Raw genomic sequence first — 24,139 nt, forward strand, 5'->3', positions numbered from 1 at the left:
ATGCAGCTGATACTCTAAACAGCAACTTCAGAGGATGCATTGACACTGAGGCCTTGAAGGGCATCTGGTTTGGAGCAAACTGCACCAGTGTCAATCCTTAAGACCATTGGAAGAAGAATCTTTCCAGACACAGGTCTGACAAGAGGTCAATTGATCAAGGCAGGCAGAAACTTGGACATCTTCTACAGAGCACTTCTATGAATCAGAATCTAAGAGCGCACTGGTCTTTCATCAAATCCACCATGCAAGAGATGTAAATCTTCCATTGAGGAGCTCTCTCTTGATTTTGTCAGGGAGACAGAGGACGAATTCAGGGCAGGAACATTTGGACATCCTCCAGTTTGATAACACCCTCCCCCAAAGGAATTGTTACAGTGTTCACTGTAAATTCGCTCAAAAGCCTTATTTTCATCATTGGCCGTAACAAAGACTGCACCCCCCACCCCCATGGCCACACTAGAAGATCTAATACCTTTCTTAAACACTTAATATTCCACAAATCTAAGATTTTAACTTCTCAGAATATCCGAATGTGACAGGATCCACAGGAGACTTCATGGCCACAATCAGAGTGATTAAACAGCACACTCACAATCCACCCTCTCCCTGGTTCACCAGTCAGCTAAGAGCCAAAAAAAAGAGCTGAGAAGAGACAAAAGTACAAAACACCCTGTTGCTAAGACTAAGTAGAAAGAACTACATGAACAATACAAGCAGGCCATCCTTGAAGCGAAACAGATACGCAGTCAGGAGCCGCTGAACAGATCAGATCAAGAAACCTATTTACGCTGACAGATTTTTCACCTCATCCCAAAGAAACGATCAACTCCTAAACACCAACTTGGACAGTGAGACACTCTCTGTCCAAGTTTCACCGAAAGTTACATCGGAAGGAGGGGCACAGGGTGGAGACAAGGACTGAGCTTGCGGGGATAAGAACATAAGAACTGCCATCTCCGGATCAGACCTTCGGTCCATCAAGTCCGGCGATCCGCACACAGGTGTACACCTGGCGTAATTTATAGTCCACCATATCTTTATATGCCTCTCTTAAGGAGATATGCATCTAGTTTGCTCTTGAAGCCTAGGACGGTCGATTCCGCAATAATCTCCTCTGGGAGGGCATTCCAGGTGTCAACCACTCTCTGAGTGAAGCAGAACTTCCTGACATTAGTCCTGAACCTGTCCCCCCTTAGCTTCATTACATGTCCTCTAGTCCGTGTCAAATTGGACAATGTAAATAATCTTCTCTGCTCTATTTTGTCGATTCCTTTCAGTATTTTGAAGGGATGGGACGGGGACCGAACTCGCGGTGTGGGAACAGGGATCAAACTCGCGGAGACAAAGACACATTTTTTCCCCGTGTCATTCTGTATTCTTTAACCCAAACCAGCTTTGATACCATCTCCCACGAAGAACTCAGCAGAATTGCAGCCCTCAAACTCCATCTTGGACCATTCAAAAGCTCCTTTATCAATTCTATCCTGCCACTCATCAACACCTTGCTACAAACAGGATAATCAAGGCTGATCCTAAAAAACAAGCATCCCTCAACCCAAACACACCAACCAACTTCAGGCCTGTCTCCAATCTGCCCTACTTATCTAAGATACTGGAAAAGGTAGCTTACTTGACATCATAGATGACTTCTGGATAAGGGAAATTACATCCTACTTGTCTTGCTTGACCTGAGTGCAGCTTGTGATACCATCGATCACGCTATCCTCCTCACAGAAATCAGTATCAATGATAACAGCACTACACTGGTTTCAATCCTTTCTGAGTCATAGATCCCAAAGAGTACTACTCGGTACTAATCTATCCAAACTGAAACAAATCAAATATGGACCCCAAGGGGTCCTATTATCCCCCTCTTCTTTTCAAACTTTACATCAAACCAGTACTTGGCATAGCTCAAAAATACCAAATCAAAATCCACTCCTTCACTGATGACATTCAACTATACCTACCACTAGGAGCAAATCGTGACACTCAGACCACAACCATGCACAACTGTTTATCCAAAATTAAACATGGGATGACCTCGAACAAGCTTCAACTGAACGCCTCCAAGACTGAACTACTATGGCTTAGGAAAGAAAAATGCTCCTACACCCATCCTTCCCTAACCTGGGAATCAACTACCTTGATGCTAAAAGATGAAGTACGGAGCCTAGGAATTACTCTTGGCTCAAACCTATCACTATCCAAACACATGTAACAAGTAGTCTCTTCATCCTTCTACTACTTCTGCCAGCTCCAAAAGATAAGAAACTACTTCATGGAACAAGACTTCACCCAACTATTCTATGCCGTTGTCCTTACACACATGGATTACTACAATGCTTTATTCAACGGTCTTACAGCAAAAAAATACCAAACAACTATAGTGAGTTCAAAATGCAACAATAAGACTACTGAAAAACCTACAAGCCCATGACCCAGTCTATCCAGCACTGACATAACCCAATGCTCCATTTTCAAAGGCCTAGTGTTGGCATATAAATCCCTCTACAACATGACACCCAAATCCTTCTCAGACAAACTTCTTTACTACACCCCAAAGAGTACGCTTCTCTCCCAAGATGAAATATGCCCACATACACGATCAGGACACTCCCTCCAACTCCAGGCTGCCTGGAAATGATCCTATTCCCATTTCTTACCAAACCTCTAGAACAATCTACCTCCTCATATTAGAGCCTTTTGAAGGACTTCTTAACTTTAGAAAAGCTGTAAAAACCTACTTTTTTGCCTAGTCACTCCCTCAACCCTTCACCAGCATCATTAAGCAGTCCTATATAAAGATGTAGTGCAACACATTGTTTGTAAACCCTATATTATAACACTGTGAATGTAAACTGTAACCCGTTCTGAGCTCTTTGGGGAGTGTTTGCTAGGGAAGCATCAGAACTTGTCAGTCCATCTCAAAGTATTATTAGTAGCCTTAATAAGCCAGATGGGCAGATATCTAAAATACATGCTAGATTTCTTCATTTTAATGAAGACACAAAACCACTATAAACCACTTTAATACCACAAATAGATTTCATGTGCAACTACCCAAAGTATAAAAAATATCAAATGGGCAGACTGCATGGACCATTTCAGTAGTTGTCTGTTTAATATTCTGTTTGTGTAGTTGATAGAGATTGAAAACATAGAATGATTGTAAATTGTGGGATAAGTGTGTTTGCAGTTTGTAACAGTTTACTATTGTAATTTATTTTTCTCCTTTTAGCCGAAAGATTCTGGCCAGCCTGCTGAGTGCAAACAGCAGTAATGAGATGCCACTTCTCAGTGATTCTTTGAAACTTTTAATAAACGTTTGGATAGCTGGCCTGAAGTTCAGGATACGCCATCTCTACAGCACAGTCTTATTAACAAGACTTAACATTAAGTTTGTTTTAAAGTGCATGATTTTCATTTTTTTTTGGCTTAACTTGTACAGTGGTAACTTTATTGCATTTGGGAAATACGAGGTTTGAATAAAGCACACTCTACAGCCTTTGGTACATGGTAGCTGAGGATTGACTGGATTTTCTCAGCATACTCGCTGTTTATGAAAGTTTGCTTTCATTCTGTTTACAAATAGGTAACCAAATCTGTATACTGGAAAAAGTAACACTGTCTAATTTGCTTCTGTACCAAATAGTGTACCTTGCACTAAGTGTACACATTCACTTTTTTTGTGTGCGAGTGTGTGTTTCTTTCTTACAGGTCAAATGATGTGCATAATGTGAAATTCAACTCACTTTTAACAAAAGCAACTTTTAGTTTTTGCTTTGATTCAGTAATACATTTCTTATGGATTCTGAGGCAGCATTAAATATACTCCTTATTTAATGCATTATCACAGTTGAACACATTTGTGTGTTTGATTTTCTCCCTCGCTGAAAAGGGCATATTATGCAGCTTTCTATTTCTGTATCAATATTTCTAACTATACAGAATTCAGAAAGGAGTCTGTCCTAAGGGATTTTAAATATTTTTGTTGTTCTTTTGTTTTATTGAGAAGGCTGGTTACTAATGAGAATTTGGCATCTCATCCTTCCAGGATCAGTTAACTGGCTGGTGCTCCAGTTTGAAGAGGAATCTGGAGTACATAGGTCAGACTTTTAACCCTGGCCTATGTTGCTGCCAAAGAACCAGAATTTTTAGCAATGTATATTTATTATTTGTGTTTAAATATGGGGAAAATTTTAGATTTTTTTTTTTAGATGAGAAGTCACCATTTGTTTCCTTTTTTCATCTTCTTATTTATTAAAGAATATAACAATATATTTAAACAATAACATATAACCAAAACAACTTTGATCCATTTGTTCAGACATCCAAATTCCCCTCCCCCCAACCACTCAGTGAACTCCATACTGGTTACATTCTTGACAGGTACATCATAATCAGTGTACAACAGCCTCCCTATATTGCTACTGAAAGATTAATTACCCCTCGTCATCTCCTTCTACCTCTTGTAGGGTTCTCAGATTTTGAGAAAGGCAGGTAATGTACCCATCCACATAGCAATCTTTTTAGTCTTCAAATAAATATAACCCGCTTTAGCATACATCACAGCGATAAGAAGTACCTCCTTTTGCTTCCAAGACTGCTGCTAAAGGTTGCAAGCCTGGGTAGCTCTTGGCAGGCTGCATCTTTCAGGAGCAAGGGGCCTGTAATCACCACATCCCCAAATTCCATATTTGGACACTGCCACCAAATATGTTGAAAAACACCCTGGTTTCCAGATGTTCTCCAGAATAAGTAATTTCCCTTTGCATGCATGTGTTGAACTGAGGTATAGAACCATTTATAAAGTATTTGGTAGTTTTATTTTCTACATTGGGTTAACTTTTCCCATTCTTGTCGTGTGGTGGATTTCTAAATCTCACTCTCAACTCTCCACAAATTTTATAGGTGGTAAACCCTGATTGAGTATGGCAAGTTCTATCTTCATTATCCCCCCTCACCCCTGACTTCCCCCTTAAAGCCTTCTCTAGTAGTGCTTCTTCCAGTTTTAATTCTGAAAGAGCTTTATTCTGTAAGAGGTCTCTAATTTGCATGTTTGGTTCTTTACCATCATCTTCCATCTGCTCTTCAAAGAATACTATTTTTCCCTCATCTACCAGTTGCTTCAGCAAACAAAGACCATTACTGGTCATTGTTTGAAAGTAGCTTCTAGCTGTTCTGCTGGGAAACCCTGAGTGCTATTGAAAAGGAGTCAGAAGAAAGTAATGTCTCAGGGAAGAAAAGGCTAGGCACATATGTGTTAGATTTATGGATAAGCTGTAAATTCTGTAGAGGAAGTTCAGGGCCACAGCCCATAGGGGTATTTTTCCCACCAGATATTGTTCCATCGCAATCCAACTCTTTGAAGTCTCAGAACACCAAACTGCCAAAATCTTAAGTTGTGCAAACATATGGTAGAATTGGAAGTTCTAGACTGCTGTACCTCTTGGATGGCACTGTAGGAGGCTTCTTTTCCATACATAAGCAAATATTTTGTGGTTTAGTTTGCAAAATAAAAATGGGGGGAAGGGGGAAAAGCAGTCCAAAAAAAGTTAGTTTTGCCCAAATGAATCATTTTAACTGCATGAACCCTCACTATCCAAGTTGTATTCAAGCCCATTGATCCAACTCCAACTATAATGTTCTCACCAGTGTGTGTGTATATTGGGGGGGGGGGTGTAATTAGCCCTCATATAACTGTCCCAGTGAGGTTAATATTCAATAGCAAATACCGAATGTATTTCTGGGCCCATATAAATGGGTAAGAGTGCTCCAAGCTCTCTACCTCTGTAGTAGTCAAATTGATTTTCAGAATAAGTTACCACATTTTTTTATGTTCAAATCTTTTTTATTATTATTATGAAACAGATACAACAAATTTTAATACTGGAAACTTAGGTCAGTGAATACTTGAAATTGTGTATTTGATTAAATAAACAAGAAGGCAAGGGAGGATGTTTGAAATTGCTATTCAAAGTAGATACCTCTCAATTGAAGCAGTGTACAGAAAAGGATACTTTTTAGTTGAGAAAAGATATTTATTTATTTATTCAATTTTCTATACCATTCAATTTTCTATACCATTCTCAAGCATTTTTCCCTTCCTGTCCCGGTGGGCTTACAATCCTATCTAATGTACCTGGGGCAATGGGGGGATTAAGTGGATTTTGTCCAGGGTCACAAGGAGCAATGTGGGTTTGAACTAACAACCTCAGGATGCTGAGGTTATAGTTTTAACCACTGCACCACTCTCAGGAAGTTGTCCTGCTTTACTTATATATTCAGCAATTGCCATGGATCTCTATGGCATTGGGAGCATAAATCCTACCTGAAGCTGAAGGCGGCTTTGGGAAGCCCCCCTCCCCTGAGCACTAACTTATCAAACCCCAGCTGCGTATGTATTTTGTATAGAGATGACTGGGGCTTCTGTACTTTGAAGACCATTGCATCCTGGCCTTGAGTAGAAAGTTCTGTTTGAAACTAACTGGGGGAATATTTGAATATGCTCAAAAAATGTTTTTAGGGAATATTTTAAAACACTCATTTAAAGGAAAGGGAACTTATTGATTAGATGCTAACGGAACTCTTAGTCTAGTTTTTAAAGTAATTTTTTTGTTCATACTCCCATCTAGTCATTTTCAAAGACCTAGCAAATTTGTTGCATCACATGTGTCGGTGAATTTCCTACATTGTTGCTTCTGCCTATCAGGGAAGGATTTTTAAGCTCTGAGCTGCTTGTCAACTTGCAGTTCCATTGCGGGGTGCTATCCTGTAGCTAGTTTTCCTATTTTAATCAGTGTATTTTAAATGGGGAAACGACAGTTAAACGATAAAACTGAATAAAACAATGTATTGCAATAAGAGTACTTCCACATTTCTCAGAAACACTGTACCACAAAAAGTATTCATTTGTTCAGTCATATCTATAGAAGTAATCTATAGTAATCTATAGAAGCAATAATTTATTTCAGGGTGTCCAGGGTGATTATATATGGACTACTTCCAGATCTGAAAACAGTAGGCTGGTTCACATGTGGCATCTGTATGATCACTAGGCACCCTATTTGACCCTAACTTGATTCATGATATAGAAGACTCAGTTAAGGACATATCTTGAATTAGTCACTCAGTAAAATAATAATTTGCCATTTCATAATACTGTGTTGGTTACAATGACAGTTTTAAAAAGAGAGAGATCCATGTGAGGAGAGACCTGGAAATCACCACCTCCAAGTCCTGTTTCATTTTAGCCTCCTTTGCCTCTTTTTTTTTTTTAACATTAGGATTGACAGTTGCACCATCCATAGTACAGCAAATATTTATCAATGATTGTGAAGAAGTGCCTGTGCTTGCTGATAATAGAGCAGGAATACTAGTGATCTGCTGAAATAACAACCAAGTTTTATGACTTATTTTCCACTCAAAATGAATTTGATGCTCTTTTGTTAAATTACTGTTCTCTTATTTTCTTAGTGTCCGGTGCAAGTTTATATGCATCAGCAAAATAGTAGCGTCACTGTGACCAGGCATGTAGAGTGCGCTCCATCCTTATCTCAAAATTAATATTTGTAACTTAATCTGGTGTTTTCACTTTGTACAAAAGTAGCTAAAATATTCTATTAAAGTTGTGAAACAAATATACACCTCTGTATTGTTTTCATAAAATAGGTTTTATTTGAAAAGTATATATTTGATGCAAAATAAACAGATTGTCACATTTACCAGAAGGTACCCTAAATATGAGGTTAAAAGCCACATAATGTTTTAAGGACATCTTCAGGTATAGTCATATTGCCAAGTGGCATTACAAATCTGAATTACCCAAACCATACTCTTCTTTGTTGAAAGCAATGTAGGATGTGCCCCTAAGCAAAGAGAATTTAAAACATAACAGACCCATTCTAGTGAAATAGGCACATTTTTCTTGAACCTCTGGGTTGTATAGCTCTAATAGTGAGATCTAGTGTAGAGCCTCATTTATATTTTTCTGCTCCACCTCCCCTTACTTTGGGCTATGCTATATCTCCTCAGTTTTCTTCTCTACTTCTGAGATGGTAGGAGACTGCTCTGCTTGTGTTTATTTTCTTATTTTACACTGTTTTTTTATCCAGTCGAGAGGCTTTTTAGTGTTAGCAGAGGACCCCCAGTTCTGCAGGGGCATCTCTGGCTGCGAGAAGACACAGACTGTCAGGGTAGAGGTCTGTAGCTAGCAGGCAGCCTGCTTTGCAGGGCACCTGTCTGCACTAGAGGTCTGCACGGGAACGGGGATCGCAGGAATCCCGCGGGGACCCCCCTCTCATAGAAACATAGAAATAGACGGCAGATAAGGGCCCACGGCCCATCTAGTCTGCCCACCTTAATGTCCCTCCCCTACCTTTGCCCTGTGAATAGATCCCATGTGCCGATCCCATTTGGCCTTAAAATCAGGCACGCTGCTGGCCTCAATCACCTGTAGTGGAAGACTATTCCAGCGATCAACCACTCTTTCAGTGAAAAAGAATTTCCTGGTGTCACCTCGTAGTTTCCCGCCCCTGATTTTCAACGGATGCCCTCTTGTTGTCGTGGGACCCTTGAAAAAGAAGATATCTTCCTCCGCCTCGATGCAGCCCGTAAGATACTTGAACGTCTTGATCATGTCCCACGGGAATGGAAGGCTTTGGAAGCAGGGTTCGGCCATATAATATAATGCCTTAGTAAAAGAGGTTAATTACCTGAACAGAAAACAAAAAAAGGATTCCACCAAAAAGATTCCACAAGGAAAACAGCAGCGCAAACACAAAAGAAACTGTGAAATTGATGATCCTGTCAGAAGTAATTGCTGCTTTTTATGGGGACGGGCAGGGATGGAGGTAATTCCTTGTGGGTGGGGACAGAGAGGATCCTAGTGGGGACGGCGAGGATCCGAGTGGGGACGGCGAGGATCCGGGCGGGGATGGATGGGATTTCTGTCCCCGCGCAACTCTCTAGTCTGCACCAACAGTTTGGAAGCTCAGGGACTGTTCCGTTGGAAGCAAGTCTTGATCCAGGTTTTGTCCACAAAGAGTTTGAGCGCATGCTGAGTGGTCCCGTGGTGGTTTTAATACTTGGGTCAGGTGCTAACTCTGTTTTTCTCCCTCTTTGAAGTTTCAGTCCTACATGTGACCTGAAGAGCAGTCAGAAGAAACAAGCTTCCAGGCTTTTCTGAGGCAAAAGTTCTCATTTTATTAGCTGCAGTCTCAGCTCAGACAATTCTCAACACCAGAAGGGGAGGGTTTCCAAAAGTCATTTTTGAAGGCTCCCGGGGGAGAAAGTCCCTACCTCCATTTTACTATCCCTGGATTTGATTTTTTTTTTTTTTTTTAATTTGGCTCCTGGTCAGGGCTTTGCTCCAGAATTTGAGAGTATGATGTATGAGGCATATTTAAACTACAGAGGTCAGTCTGATTCCTTGAGGGTCACTGCAGTGGTGGCGCCAGGGTCTGTTCCTTCTAAGAGCAGTTTCCCCACAGCAATGTCATGTCCAAGACACAGGGATTCACTCAGAGGAGGACTGGGATGAGGGAGACTCAGAAGCAATGCCTTTACTTTCCTAATCTGGGTCCTCAGTAGTAGGAGATGCAGCATCTCATCTGGGTGGGTTTAGCCACAACACGGTGGCAGCCCTTGATCTTGGAGAGGAACAAACAGTGCACAGGTTGTTAAGTCCTCAGCACTGCTGGAAATTATTACAGAATCTCTCCAGGAATTGAATCTGGAGCAGTGCTTGCTCATGATCACAGAAGTACAGACCACATGCTTTCCCTTACAGCCAAACATGAAGATGCTGACTGAAAATTGGGAGATCCCTGGGTGTCACTAAAGCTGCCAAAGTTGGATTAACTGGTGATGCAAGTTACAAAATGCACCTCCCTTCCCAGTGAAGGGGGCATAGTGCTAAAAGATGCACAGGCCACAAGCGAGACTTTGTCATTAAAAGACAGTTTGAGGCCACAGTGTTGGGAGTGAAGGTGGCAGTAGCGACATTAGGTTATGTTGGGCTCCGGAAGAAACAGAATTTTTTTAGTGGAGGCTATACTCCTCATACCTGCTCTACTTGGCAGCAGAAGTTCCACTTGCACCTCTTGGTTATTTGAGGATTTGGGTAAAAAAAAGTGACATGAGTAGTGAAGGATTTGAATTTAAACTTGCAAATAAGTCAGCTAATAAGTTGAATCAATTCTGGTGAGAGAAATTGTTAAAACACACTGAATTTTTGTATCTTATATTGAGCTATTCACAAGTTTTAAAAAAAAGGTTTATGCTGCTCTAGCATCTTGATTTGTACTGCTCAGAAAGAGAGGCCTTTGGCTGGATGTTGTTATATTAGTTCAGAGCCCAGGACTGAATATTTATCTTATTTTGTACAAGTTACTTAGCAACATATTAGAAACTTTAGACACCATTCAGAGGGAGGCAAAATTTTATTTGGTTAATTATCATAGTTAGTACACCTTTGCCAGAAAAGAATTCCTGTGCCGGATCCTCATGATATGCAGTGCTGAAGATCTACAGTTCCAGATGCTTCAATAGTTCCAGTTTTCATGATGTTCCAGCTCCACCGCAAGAAAACCTGAAGCACTCAGGGAGAGATTTCTTATATTTTATTTATTTAGTGCACACATACATTTTTTTCTCTCTAGCATTTTTAAAGACTTTAGAGACATTTGAAGAAGTTGGTTTTCTTGAATTTTAAGCTCATTCTAAAAAAGAAAAGTTAAGTTAAATATACACAAGGTTTATAGGTGGAGACTTGATAAGAAAGCACAAATAAGTTAGCGTACCACTGAAGCAAGGAAAGGTATAGCAAGTTATTTAAAGAAAAGAACAGAAAAATATCAGCTAATTCACTTGTTGATAAAAGATGAAAATTATACAGAACACAAATGCTGTTAAGCAGTTTGGGGCAATTTCTATAAACAGTGAGACAGAAATTATTTTCTCAGTATAGAAAGCACATAAAAGCTGAGGAGTTTTGTAAGCATATTACAATATTTGTCTATGTATTTCTTTTTATAAAATATGTAAGCATAATGTGAGAACTTTTGTTGTAATTTTGTATGAGAAAAACCAGCTTTTGGCTTCTGTAATAATTATCGTGTCCTCTCTACAACGCGGCCATCTTCCTAAAAACTGATTCTGAGCACATTTTAGTTTTAAAACTAAAAATCTCTTCTGATCTGGAGAATATCCAAAGTTTCAGGCCGATCAGAAGAGATTTTAGTTTTAAAACTAAAATGTGCTCAGAACCGGTTTTTAGGTAGTTCAATCTTGTTGTTTAGAGCAATAACACAGTGGATGAGTTTCAGGCAGATCAGAAGCGATTTTAGTTTTAAAACTAAAATATGCTCAGAATCAGTAATTCAGTCTTGTTTTCCAGAGCAATAAATAAAGTCTGGATAAATTTCAGGCCTATCAGAAGAGATTTTAGTTTTAAAGCTAAAATGTGCTCAGAATCAGTTTTTAGGTAATTCAGTCTTGTTTTCGGCTTTTGTTAGGAAACAGATTAAAATGCAGTATATAGAATTAGAAAAAGAAATTAAAGTACTAGAAACTAAATGGGAGCTCTGTTTAAAGCAACTAAATTGTTGAGCATTTAAATTAGCTTCAAAAATGATAAGAAGAGATTTGTTTTCCAAACAGACAATGTATTATGGAAATTCTAATAAGGCGAGAAAATTATTGGCAAATTACTTTAAAGCAAAAAAAAAAAAAAAGAACTAACATTAATGGGATAAATGGTAATATAACTTTAAAACAATGGTAATAATATAATGGTAATAAAATAATGTATAATAATAAATATATGTATAATAAATAAATAATGTATAATATATGTATAATAATAATGTGTAATAAATATGTATAATAATAAATATATGTATAATAATAAATAAAATAATGGTAATGTTTAATAATATAGTGGTAATAAAATAATGTATAATAATAAATATATGTATAATAAATAAATAATGTATAATAATATGTATAATATATGTATAATAATAATGTGTAATAAATATGTATAATAATAAATATATGTATAATAATAAATAAAATAATGGTAATGTTTAATAATATAATGGTAATAAAATAATGTATAATAATAAATATATGTATAATAAATAAATAATGTATAATAATATGTATAATATATGTATAATAATAATGTGTAATAAATATGTATAATAATAAATATATGTATAATAATAAATAAAATAATGGTAATGTTTAATAATATAGTGGTAATAAAATAATGTATAATAATATAATGGTAATAAAATAATGGTAATGTATAATGGAAATTCTAATAAGGCAAATTACTTTAAAGCAAAAAAAAAAAAAAAAAAAGAACTAACATTAATGGGATAAAAGATGGTATTATAACTTTAAAACAATCTAACGATCTAATTTTAAAACAATTTCTAAATACCAATGCCTACAATACCTATGATACAAAGGGAATAGAATTTTGATTGATACTTGGAAGACTTTGAGATATGTTACTAAATTATCACCTATTCCAATTATTAAATCATTAAATCAATCCATTTGGCTAAACTCCAAGATTAAAATAGGCGGTCATAAAATTCTCTGGAAACAATGGATCATTGCAGGAATAAGAACTTTAAATGATGTTATTTCATATGGTAAGCTGCTTAGTTTTTCACAGCTGCAACATAAATATGGTTTTACTAAGTCACAAAGTTTTAAATGGTTGCAGCTGAAGCAGGCTATTCAGGAGGGGTTCCCTGAATGGAAAGATCTTGATACTCAATATAGTTTGGAAATCCTGTGTTTCCAGGCGGATTTCTTGGGTCACCAAGCCGCTAAGTGGTATAAATTGATATATGGTTTTACAAATAAAAAACAAAAAATGGGTCTAATAGACATTCGGAGCATTGAGATTAAGCATCAAATTTCTGCTTCTCAATGGCCACGAATTTGGTCTTGGAGAATTAGATGTACAGTGTCAGCATCTATGAGACAGACTTGGTTCTTTTTGTTGCATAGAGCTCTTTTGACCCCAGTACGTTTACAAAACTTTGATAGCTCTAGATCTAATAAATGTTGGCACTGTAATCTAGAAGAAGGGACTTTGGATCATCTAATTTTTTATTGTCCTTGTATTAACGCCTTCTGGAAGTCAATTTGGTCTCAAATTAATTATTTTCTAGAAAATCCAGTTGCTATGTCATATGATACAATTTTGTTTGGAACAATGATGAGAGCAAAGAGTCAAATTTCAGCAAATAATAATAAATTACTAATGATTATGACAGGAGTTGCCATTCAGAATATAACTAGAAATTGGAAAGATTATACAAGACTTAACTATACTTTTTGGTGGAATTCTATATGTTATATTTATAAAATGGAACAAATTCTTGCTATGCAAAAAGGAAATTATAACAAGTTTAAAAAAATTTGGGGGCCATTGATTGAATATTCGAATGATTAGACACTTTTTTTTATAGAAGAATAATTATATGATATGGGATTGGGAGGGTATAATGTGTGAGATTCAAATAAAATGTTGATATGTGTGGAAGGGGAGGGGGGATAATATAAGATTTAATATTATATGAAGTATACAAGTGAATTGTATGAATATTGAATGATTATTGTATACTTGTTATGAGATATGAAAATGAATAAAGAATTGGAAAAAAAAAAAAAACAATTTCTAAAATTTTATAAGGACCTGTATTCTGAGCCTGCATGAGTTTCAGGCAGTTAATAAGAGATTTTACTTTTAAAAACTAAAATGTGCTCAGAATCGGTTTTTTTGGTAATTCAGTCTTGTTTTCCAGAGCAATATTCGGCTTTTGTTAGGAAACAGATTAAAATGCAGAATTAGAAAAAGAAATTAAAGTACTAGAAATTAAATTAGTAAGTAAATGGGAGCATTTACAAGCTCTGTTGAAATCAAAAGGTAAATATAATGAATTAGCTTCAAATATGATAAGAAGAGATTTGTTTTCCAAACAGACAATGTATAATGGAAATTCTAATACGGCAAATTACAGCAAAAAAAAAAACAAAAAACTAACATTAATGGGATAAAAGATGGTATTATAACTTTAAAACAATCTAACGATCTAATTTTAAAACAATTTCTAAAATCTTATAAGGACCTGTATTCCGAGCCTTATTAGGAGAGGCAAAAAGATGGTAAAAATATTTTGGATTTAATTAATGGACCTGATCCTTTAAAACGGAGTATAGATGAACCTATATCACTAAAAGAATTAGAAACAGCATTGGATTCGTTCCAGGTGGTGATGGTTATACAGTAGAATTTTATAAAACATTTCAAAAGTACTAGAAATTAAATTGATTCTTCTCTCTTTTGATTCATTGAGTAACAGGATTTTCACCCAACCTGGATTAAAGATCCCTACAATCAACTCAGTTCCTCCCAAAATCCCTCTTCCCAGCTCAGTGGAGCGGAACCTGTAAGGTTTCTAGAACACCATTCATTCATTCTGTTTCAGTAGGGCTATCATTTGAGCTTATATACACATCTTTTCTCTTTTGATTCATTGACTGACAGGGTTGTCATCCAAACGGCTTTACACATCCGTGCGATCAACTCACTTCCTGCCAAAATCCCTCTTCCAAGCTCAGTGGAGCAGAACCTTTAAAGGTTTCTAGAACCACATTCATTCAATCTGTTTCAGTAGGGCTTTCATTTGAGCTTATATACACATCTTTTCTCTTTTGATTCATTGACTGATGTGGTTTTCACCCAACCCGGTTTAAAGATCCCTGCAATCAACTCACTTCTGCCAAAATCTCTCTTCCCAGCTTAGTGGAGCGGTACCTGTAAAGGTTTCTAGAACACCATTCATTCATTCTGTTTCAGTAGGGCTATCATTTGATCTAATGTACACATCTTATCTCTTTTGATTCATTGTCAGACAGGGGTTTCACCCAATCGGCTTTACACATCCCTGCCATCAACTCACTTCCTGCCAAAATCCCTCCTCCCAGCTCAGTGTAGCGGTACCTTTAAAGGTTTATATAGCCCCATGCATCTCTTCTTTTTAATTAGGGCTTTCGACTACTCTAAATACATATCTTCTCTCTTTTGATACATTAACTTACAGGATTTTCACCCGACCTAGCTTAAAGATCCCTGCAATCAACTCAGTTCCTGCCAATATCTCTCTTCCCAACTCAGTGGAGTGAAACCTTTAAAGGTTTCTAGAACCCCATTCATTCATTCTGTTTCACTAGGGCTATCATTTGATCTAATATACACTTCTCTCTTTTGATTCATTGACTGACAGTGTTTTCACCGAATTCAGCTTTATACCTCCGGGCGATCAACTCACTCCCTGCTAAAATCCCTCCTCACAGCTCACTGGTACCTTTAAAGTTTTCTATAGCCCCATTCATCCATTCTGTTTCAGTAGGGCTTTCAATTCATCTAATATACACATCTTGACTCTTTTGATTCATTAATGACAGTGAGAGCCAGGGGCACGCATGCGCAGTCGTGTTTCCGCGACGGATCAGGGAACATGACTTTTGAGTGCGCATGTGCGGCCTAGCATTTTATTATATTAGATATTAGGGAATAGTTTGAACATTTCCTGGTTTGTTGATGGGTAGATGGTATTGCAGGTTTGTTGATGGGTAGATGGCATTGCAGGGGGGAGTTCGGGACTTGTTTGATTGAGTTATATTGGTTTTATGTATTTTTTGAAGAGTAGGGTTTTTGTTTCGTTTTTGAAGGTTTTGTAGTCTGTGGTCAAAGTCAGCAGATTGGTGAGTTGTCGGTCTAGTTTCGCTGCTCTGGTGGCCAGTAGGTTGTTATACATTTTTTTTCATTTGACAGTTTTGGTTGGTGGGTGTGTGAATATTGTATGGGTTCTCCTGTGTCTGGTTGAGGTGGAATGAGTTAGTCTATTGTTCCAGTAGGTAGGGCTGTCTCCGTTTATAGCTTTGAATAGTAAGCAGTGGAATTTGAAATGCACTCTGGCTTGTATTGGAAGCCAGTGTGAGTCATGGTACGCCTCTGTGATGTGGTCGTATTTATTTAGTGAGTAGATAAGTCTTAGGGCTGTGTTTTGTATTGTTTGAAGTTGTTTTATCGCGGTTGTTGGGCAGGTGAGATATAGTATGTTGCAGTAGTCAATTAGGCCAAGGATCAGTGATTGAACCACTAGTTGGAATTGTTTTCTGTCGAAGAATTTTCGTACTTGTCTTAGGTTTCTCATAGTTGCGAATGATGTTTTTATTATTTTGTTGATTTGTGGTTGCATGGTACAGCCCCTGTCTATCATCACTCTGAGGAGTTTTAGCATGGGTTGGATGGAGTATGAGATTGTGTTTATCACTAGGTTGGTCAAGGTTGGTGCTCTGCTGTTTTCTAGGATGAAATTTGTTTTGTCAGGGTTAAGTTTTAGTTTGTGTGCTTTCATCCATGTTGCTACTGTTTCAAGTATTCCTTTTATTGTTCCTAACATGGAGGGTTCATGTTGATTGAAGGGGAGGAATATGGTGATGTCATCAGCATAGCTGTAGGAGGTAATTCCTATTTTGTCTAGTGTGACAGGGATCCGGCTAGGCCTAATAAAGCCAAGGGAAAAGCTCCTGTAAGTATCACTAAAGTTCCAGTGACTAAGTTGAAGAAACATCCTGGGTATAGTGGAAATCCTGTGCACAATGTCAAGAGTGAGCCTGCCCCTTTAAAAGTTCACAGAGCTCAGGCAGGAACTAGAAGGACAGGGCTCTTTAAGAGTTTAGCTGACTCTGCTGTTAGGGGGTGTGGTTGCTGGCCTAGTCTCCCTTTTTCTGAGCTTCCCTTGTCAGAAGGAGAGGAGAAGCAGCTGGGACTGGAAGCTGAGGAAAAGCTGAGAAGGAAGTCAGCTAGAGCAGTTAATTTATGGCCAGCACAGGAAGGTTCTCACCTGGAGTGGGAAATGGAAAACCCTGAAGTACAGTCTGAGGTTTGTGATATAGACTGGCTGGAGAACAATGTTATGTCTCATGGGGAAGAGCACCCCATGGAATGGGTGTAGGTTTGGAAAGCCTGAATTTTCTTTTCCTTTGTGAAGGGTTTTTTCATTTTTGGAGTTTTGTGTTTTGAAAGTATTTTTATACACTGTTTTGAACCTGTGCTGGGAGCTACAGAATTTACCTTGAGCTTAGATGATTGGAAAGAGTGGCAACACCTGTAGGAGAACCGGCCTCTCTGCTCCTACTAAGGGGAATTACTGTTCAAGGTTACCACAAACAGCTTTAGTGCCAATACTGTTAAAAGCCTTATATCCTAAACCATCACCAGAGGCATGAACTGTTCTGGCTTACCTTGAAGGTGGCATATAGGATGAACTGTATTTTGTGTTATTATTGTTTTGAACTTATCTCTGAAAGCACAGCCGGTGCTGGGATTAGAACTGGCGTGTATGAGGAAAGAAGCAGCAGAGAAAACTAGAACGTTTAGTTTTTGTATTGATGCCAAATTTTGACCTTTTTGTTTGGAACTTTCATTGATGTTCAATAAAAGTGTAACATTTGGACAAACCAGGCCATTTTGGTGTGCAATTTATGGGAGACACCAGGCAAGCTGTGTTCCACCACCCTTATGCTCGCGCCAAGACTAGGATTCTGCGGAGCTACTAGGCCTCGCCAGGATCCCGGTCCCACACTAGGTATGAGTTTAGGGAGGCAATGTATATGTTGAAGAGTGTGGGAGATAGGGATGATCCTTGGGGACCATGGTTCTGATTTTTCTTTGTTTGTTTTGACTCTATAAGTTCTGGTTTGTAAGAATCCTTTGAACCATGTTAGTACCTTTACAGTAATTCCTATTGAGTCTAGAATTTGTAAAAGGATGTAAAAGGTCTACTAGATCGAAGGCTGCAGCGAGATCTAGTTGTATGATCAGCATTTTTTTGCCTGTGCTGAGGTATTGTTTCACGATATCCATGAGTCTTCCTAGTAGGGTCTCCGTGCTATAGTTGGTTCTGAAGCCAGACTGTGTGGGGTGGAGTAGATTGTGGTTTTCTAGGTAGTCATTTAGGGCTTTAGCTACGAGGCCTTTCATCAGCTTAATGTAAAGTGGGATTGAGGCAATGGGTCTGTAGTTGGAAGGTTGGTCCATAGCTCCTTTGGGGTCTTTTAGGATCGGAGTAATGATCATTTCGCTGAGGTCTTGTGGGAATTGTCCATCTATGAGTTGAATTTGCATCCATTGTAGGAGTAGGGTGCGGAATAGTGTACTGGAGGTTTTCAATAGGTATGGTGGGCAGTGATTAAGGTCACAGGCAGTATTTGTTATTGGTTAGATATGGTGTGGTGTCTGTGAGTTCTTTTAGTAATTGGAATAGCTTTTTTGTGTCTTGGGAACCTTCTCCTATTTGCTTTGTGTAGTATGTTTTTCTTTCAGCTTGTGTTTGTATTTTTGGTGTAGTATTCTCCATGCTTTTTTCGTGGCATCTTGGCTACTTTTTCTCCATTTTCTTTCTAGTTGTCTGCATTGCCTTTTCAGTTGTTAGTGTTCTGTCTTTCTCGCTGTAATATTTTCTCTCTCTCAGCGTTAGTGTACTGTCTCTCTTAGTGTTCAAGTGTTCTCTTTCCCACACACCCCTAACAAATTATCCATCCCTCCTCCACACCCCCACCCTCTACTACTCTCTTTTCCCCCGTTTTCCAACCTCCACCTTCTTACAACCTCCACACTCCCACTCCCACCACCCTCATAAAATAAAAAAATTTAAAAAATACCTTCACCTCCACTCCCCTATAACCCCCTCCACCCCCATAAAAACAAAAAAAATATAAAAATACACCTTCACGTTCACTATCCTATAACCTCCACACTCCCACCCCCTCCACCCCATAAAAACAAAAAAATACCAAAAAAACACCTTCACTTCCACTCTCCTATTACCTCCACACTCCCACCCCCTACACCGTAAAATATACCAATAAAACACATATCCACACGAGACACAGTACAGCAACATACACTACGCTACACTGTTGAGATATCCGGTGGTGTGCCACTTCTGGAAAGAGTCTCCGCTGTCCTCCGGTGAGTCTCCCTCTTGCCTGAAATGTCTCTGCCTCTCGCTCCGGCCTACCCTTTTGCTAGACTGACTACTTAACCTGTCTGTCCTCTTCTCTCTGCAGGCTCCCTTTTGAAGCTGCTTGGACACCGCTCGATCACGACTAAACTACACCGGTTGACCACCACTAACTACACTACAGGTCACTGCACCTCCTGTTGGTGGTCCCATTCTGGAAAGAGTGTCTGCTGTCTTCCAGTAAGTCTCCCTCTTGCCTGAAATGTCTCTGCCTCTCCCTCCAGCCTACCCTTTTGCTAGACTGACTACTTAACCTGTCTGTCCTCTTTTCTCTGTTGGCTCCCTTTCGAAGCTGCTTGGACAACGCTTATCTCTGCAGGCTCACTTTCGAAGCTACTTAGACACCGCTCGACCACGATTAGTAACTACACCGCTCGACCACCACTAACTACACTGCAGGTCACTGCACCTCTTTTTGGTGGCCCCATTCTGGAAAGAGTCTTTGCTGTCCTCCAGTGAGTCTCCCTCTTGCTTGAAATGTCTCTGCTTCTCCCTCTGGCCTACCCTTTTGCTAGACTGACTACTTAACCTGTCCGTCCTCTTCTCTCTGCAGGCTCTCTTTTGAAGCTGCTTGGACACCGCTCGACCACGACTAATAACTACACCGCTCGACCACCACTAACTACACTGCAGGTCACTGTACCTCCTGTTGATGGCCCCATTCTGGAAAGAGTCTTCGCTGTCCTCCGGTGAGTCTTCCTCTTGCCTGAGATGTCTCTGCCTCTCCCTCCGGCCTACCCTTTTGCTAGACTGACTACTTAACCTGTCTGTCCTGTTCTCTCTGCAGGCTCCCTTTCGAAGCTGCTTGGACACCGCTTCTCTCTGCCCTGCCCTCCGGCCTACCCTTTTGCTAGATTGACTACTTAACCTGTCTGTTCTCTTCTCTCTGCAGGCTTCCTTTCAAACCTGCTTGGACACCGCTCGATCACGACTAACTACATTGCAGGTCACAGCACTCCTGTTGGTGGCCCCATTCTGGAAAGAGTCTTTGCCTTCTGTTACCTGTAAAGTGTTTGAACCATAAAATATTTATTCACAGTTTATATTGCTTTTTACGTAGACATTACATGTAATTGAGTTTAAACATGGCATGTTATAATTAAAATCACTGCTGTTCTGTGACTCATACCATCTAGTTACACTAAAATGTGCTTTCAGATTCGGACATATTTTAAAGAGTAGTCGTGTGCAACTTCTGTTAGCCAGGTTGTTTTCTAGGTGTTGAATGTTCATGTATTCTTCTGTGTTGGGGGGGGGGGGGGGTTTGTTTCTTTTCTGATATGCTATCCCCCCTCAAAGCATCCTGTTCAGGAAGAGACCTATTTCAGCCACCGCCTGAACTGTTCCTCCACCCATTTTGTCAACAGCTGTTGATACAATGAGGGTGTTGTAGCTGACAAGGATGGTGTCATGCACGTTGCCCAACTTTAGAATTCTGATTTTGGATCAATAAACAGGCAGACTGACGATCTAATACCAATACTGTCAGTCTGTGCTCGCAGAGAAGTGCTGCGGCTAGCGGATCTCTTCTCTCTCAACGAGAGAATTCTGTTTCTCCGAAAGGGAAGACTTAGGGATATTTGAGACAATGAACTGGGCCTGGAGTAAACAGTTCAACGAACGTGCATTGACCCCACGTTCTGTAAGTAACTTGTTCGTTATACGCTACCATCTTATTCTTACGCCCCCTCCGCCTAAACATCACAGGTTCCTTCAAGGGCACTCTTCCCACCACAGGCTCGATACTGCAGTGATTAGAGGGACAGAATGACTCAAGTGGTAACAGTGACAGATCTGCAAGATAATTCTCTATTATTTGGTCCACTTTTTGTGACTTAGCAACCCTGAATGTCCCTCCGCCCATTTAGGACACAGAGGTTGACATTCATGGGGTGGTGGAAATGATGAGGATGGGGTCTGGCACGCTATTCCAAATTGCTGAGCGTGGGAGAGCATCAGTAAACAGGATGACTGACGATCTCATCCAGATTGTGTCAGAGGGTACTCGGACCCTGAGAATGATGACAAGCAAACTGGATCGGATTGCCAGCAAACTGGATGCACTGTTTGTAGTAGGAGGGGGGCATGGTTAATTGCCACTAATGTATTCATAAATTATGTTTCTGGATGTTTCATAAATTATGATTCTGGATGTTCAGATGAAAGCTCAGAAGAAGGTGGCCGAGGAGGCGGAGGCAGGTTCAGCGGCTGCTGCTGCTCATGCCCCACGCCGACCCTTTTTCATGCCGCGTAGGCGCACCCTTCCAACCTCCCCCCCAGGCCCTCAGGTCAAAATTTGGCCACATAAACTTGTGCAACAAGGCATCTGCGCGTGCTTAAAATAAATATGCAAGGTAAAGGATTTACATAAGAACATAAGCAGTGCCTCCGCCGGGTCAGACCACAGGTCCATCCTGCCCAGCAGTCCGCTCCCGCGGCGGCCCAAAACAGGTCAAGACCTGTCTGAATCATCAGAAGGGGCTCCCTTGCCACCTTGGTTTCCCATTTAAGTCCTGCCTTCCTATCGAAGTCCTAGCCCTCCGGTCTTGCACATGCACGACCAGGTTAGTTTATACTCATTACCTGATTTACTTCCTATACTTGTGTTACATCCCAGCTCCTCCCTCAGTATCCCACGATCCCTTTATCCCTCAGGAATCCATCCAATCCCTGTTTGAATCCTTGTACCGTATTCTGCCTGATCACTTCCTCCGGTAGCGCATTCCAAGTGTCCACGACCCTTTGGGTGAAAAAAAACTTCCTTGCATTTGTTTTGAACCTGTCTCCCTTCAGTTTCTCAGAATGCCCCCTCGTATTTGCTGTCCCCTTCAGTCTGAAGAATCTGTCCCTATCCACCTTCTCTATGCCCCTCATGATCTTGAAGGTCTCTATCATATCTCCCCTGAGCCTCCTTTTCTCCAGAGAGAAGAGCCCCAGCCTATCCAGCCTCTCGGCGTATGAGCAGTGTTCCAGCCCTCTTACCAATTTCGTTGCTCTCCTTTGGGCTCTCTCAAGTACCGCCATGTCCTTCTTGAGGTGCGGCGACCAATACTGAACGCAGTATTCCAGATGTGGACGCACCATCGCTCGATACAATGGCATGATGACTTCCTGTGTTCTGGTTGCTATGCCCTTCTTTATGATGCCCAGCATCCTGTTGGCTTTTTTCGAGGCTGCTGCGCACTGTGCAGATGGCGCAGGACCTGTTTCTTCTTCACCCATGCTGGGGTGAGATGCGTGCAACGCCATTTGTATAACTCCCCAGGTTGTTTTAACATATTTGAAGTGCGGCTAGCCGGAGCACTTCTCCCTCTGTGAAGTTTGGCTTGCATCCCCTCAGTTGGTCAGACATCTTGCAGGGTGCGGTCGTGTCGCACAAGCGGAACTTAAATCCCCTGCAGATCGTGAAGGGCGGGCGAGTGACGTTTCCATAGTATATGTATAAGAGGAAAGAACCAGGTATATTAGGCTAAGCCACTAACACCACCATTAAGCAACATGCAGGGGATAGTGTGGTGTTGTAGTCATAGCAACAGTCTCAGCATCCTGAGCTTAAGGGTTCAAATGTCATGCTGCTTCTCGTTACCCCTGTTTCCTCAAAGAACCCTCCTTCCACCTCCAATTTCCCAGATTTCTCAATTCATTATTTACATTAAGCTAAATGTGTTTGCACTAGAAGATGGTGATTGCCATGTCACTCAAGTTTATGTGGTGAAATTTATATCTGGTCTTGCTAGACTTCATTTAAGGATTACCTTTCTAATTATGGCAAAGTGCTCCTGCTAGTGGAGCTTTTGTCAAGAGGTACTGCAGAGTCTCCACCCATGCTCCTTCCACTAAGGCACAGTTACTGCCACACCTATACCCATCTTGTTACAAAAATGTAATGTCTCCCCAAAGGATAACAGTGCCGAAACGACCAATACACTTGTGAAGTGTTTGGCTTGACTGTATAATGTGTTTGTATAAACATGATGCTTGTAATACAGATACAGTGCAATGGCTGTTATTTAATACTTATGTGTTGTCACTTTCTGTCCAAGTCTGTATAATACCAGCCCTTATCACAACCTTAATAAAAAATTATATGAACAAACATGTTTTATAGCAAGCATTTTTCTATACAACTATGTAGGTATTTTGAACAAATGTTTGATAACATCGTTAGACCCGCCACACATTAGCACTTGAAAACATCATCTACGAAGCAGAAACAGAACTTTGATAAATTTTCTATTTATTTATTGCTTTAGGAGACATGTGTCACTGTTTCTGTGGTGCATTGTATGCAGAGTCCAGCTTGTTACTGGTTCAATTTAACCTTTGTCTATGTATTTCTATTTTATTCCCTCCTTTTACAAAACTGTGGAGCGTTTTTTAGCGCCAGCCGTGGTGGTAGCAGCTCTGATGCTCAGAATTCTATGAGCGTCAGAGCTGATACCACCATGGCTAAAACCCACACTACAGTTTTGTAAAAGGGGGAGGGGTAAGTTTGTGATGACATTCCATACTAGGCGAAGGTGTTTTCTGTGTTCTGTGTGTTCGAAAGACATGGTTTTCTGTTAGGATTGACGGTGTAGGATTGATCTGTACTAATCTGGCTTGTTTAGTTTTACAATGGGTGTATTGCTGTTGTACTTCTCACTGCAGTATGTAAGATGCTGCCTTTTCCTAGGTACTCATGTGTGACGTGTAACTTGTTACTAAAAATCATGTTTTTCATACAGATGTGGGGGGTGCCAAAAAATGATGGGCCCCGGGTGTCACACATGCCAGGTACGCCACTGCCGTTGAGGACTCCCTCTGCATCCATATCTCCTGCATTAGAAAGTAACTAATGTAAACATTTCAGACTCGGAAACGAATAAGATAGATTTCGAGAATTTACTGAATCCAGCCCAAAATCCCTTCTCCCAGCTCAGTGGAGTGGTACCTTTAAAGATTCATTGACTGATAGGACATTCACCCAACCGGGATTTACACATCCCTGCGATCAACTCACTTCCTGCTAAAAT

The 24,139-nt window shown here is 40.0% G+C and overlaps 1 protein-coding gene and 1 long non-coding RNA gene across 4 annotated transcripts in view; both read left to right on the forward strand.

The window, feature by feature from the left end:
* Positions 1–7,647, forward strand: part of NAP1L4 (nucleosome assembly protein 1 like 4) — a 131,716-nt gene extending 124,069 nt beyond the window's left edge. For all 3 annotated transcript variants that reach the window (XM_033928485.1, XM_033928486.1, XM_033928487.1), the window contains one exon: positions 3,242–7,647. In XM_033928485.1, coding sequence (XP_033784376.1) covers positions 3,242–3,283 — 42 coding nt within the window. In that variant the 3' untranslated portion in view covers positions 3,284–7,647. The remainder of the gene's footprint in view (positions 1–3,241) is intronic.
* Positions 7,648–16,085: 8,438 nt separating this feature from the next.
* Positions 16,086–21,570, forward strand: LOC117352218. Its single transcript, XR_004537627.1, has 3 exons — positions 16,086–19,304; positions 19,678–19,813; positions 20,017–21,570. It is a non-coding gene; the product is annotated as an uncharacterized LOC117352218 (long non-coding RNA).
* The last annotated feature ends 2,569 nt before the right edge of the window (positions 21,571–24,139 follow it).

The sequence above is a fragment of the Geotrypetes seraphini genome, chromosome 19 (genome assembly GCF_902459505.1).
Source record: "Geotrypetes seraphini chromosome 19, aGeoSer1.1, whole genome shotgun sequence".
In the NCBI taxonomy this organism is placed as follows: domain Eukaryota; kingdom Metazoa; phylum Chordata; class Amphibia; order Gymnophiona; family Dermophiidae; genus Geotrypetes; species Geotrypetes seraphini.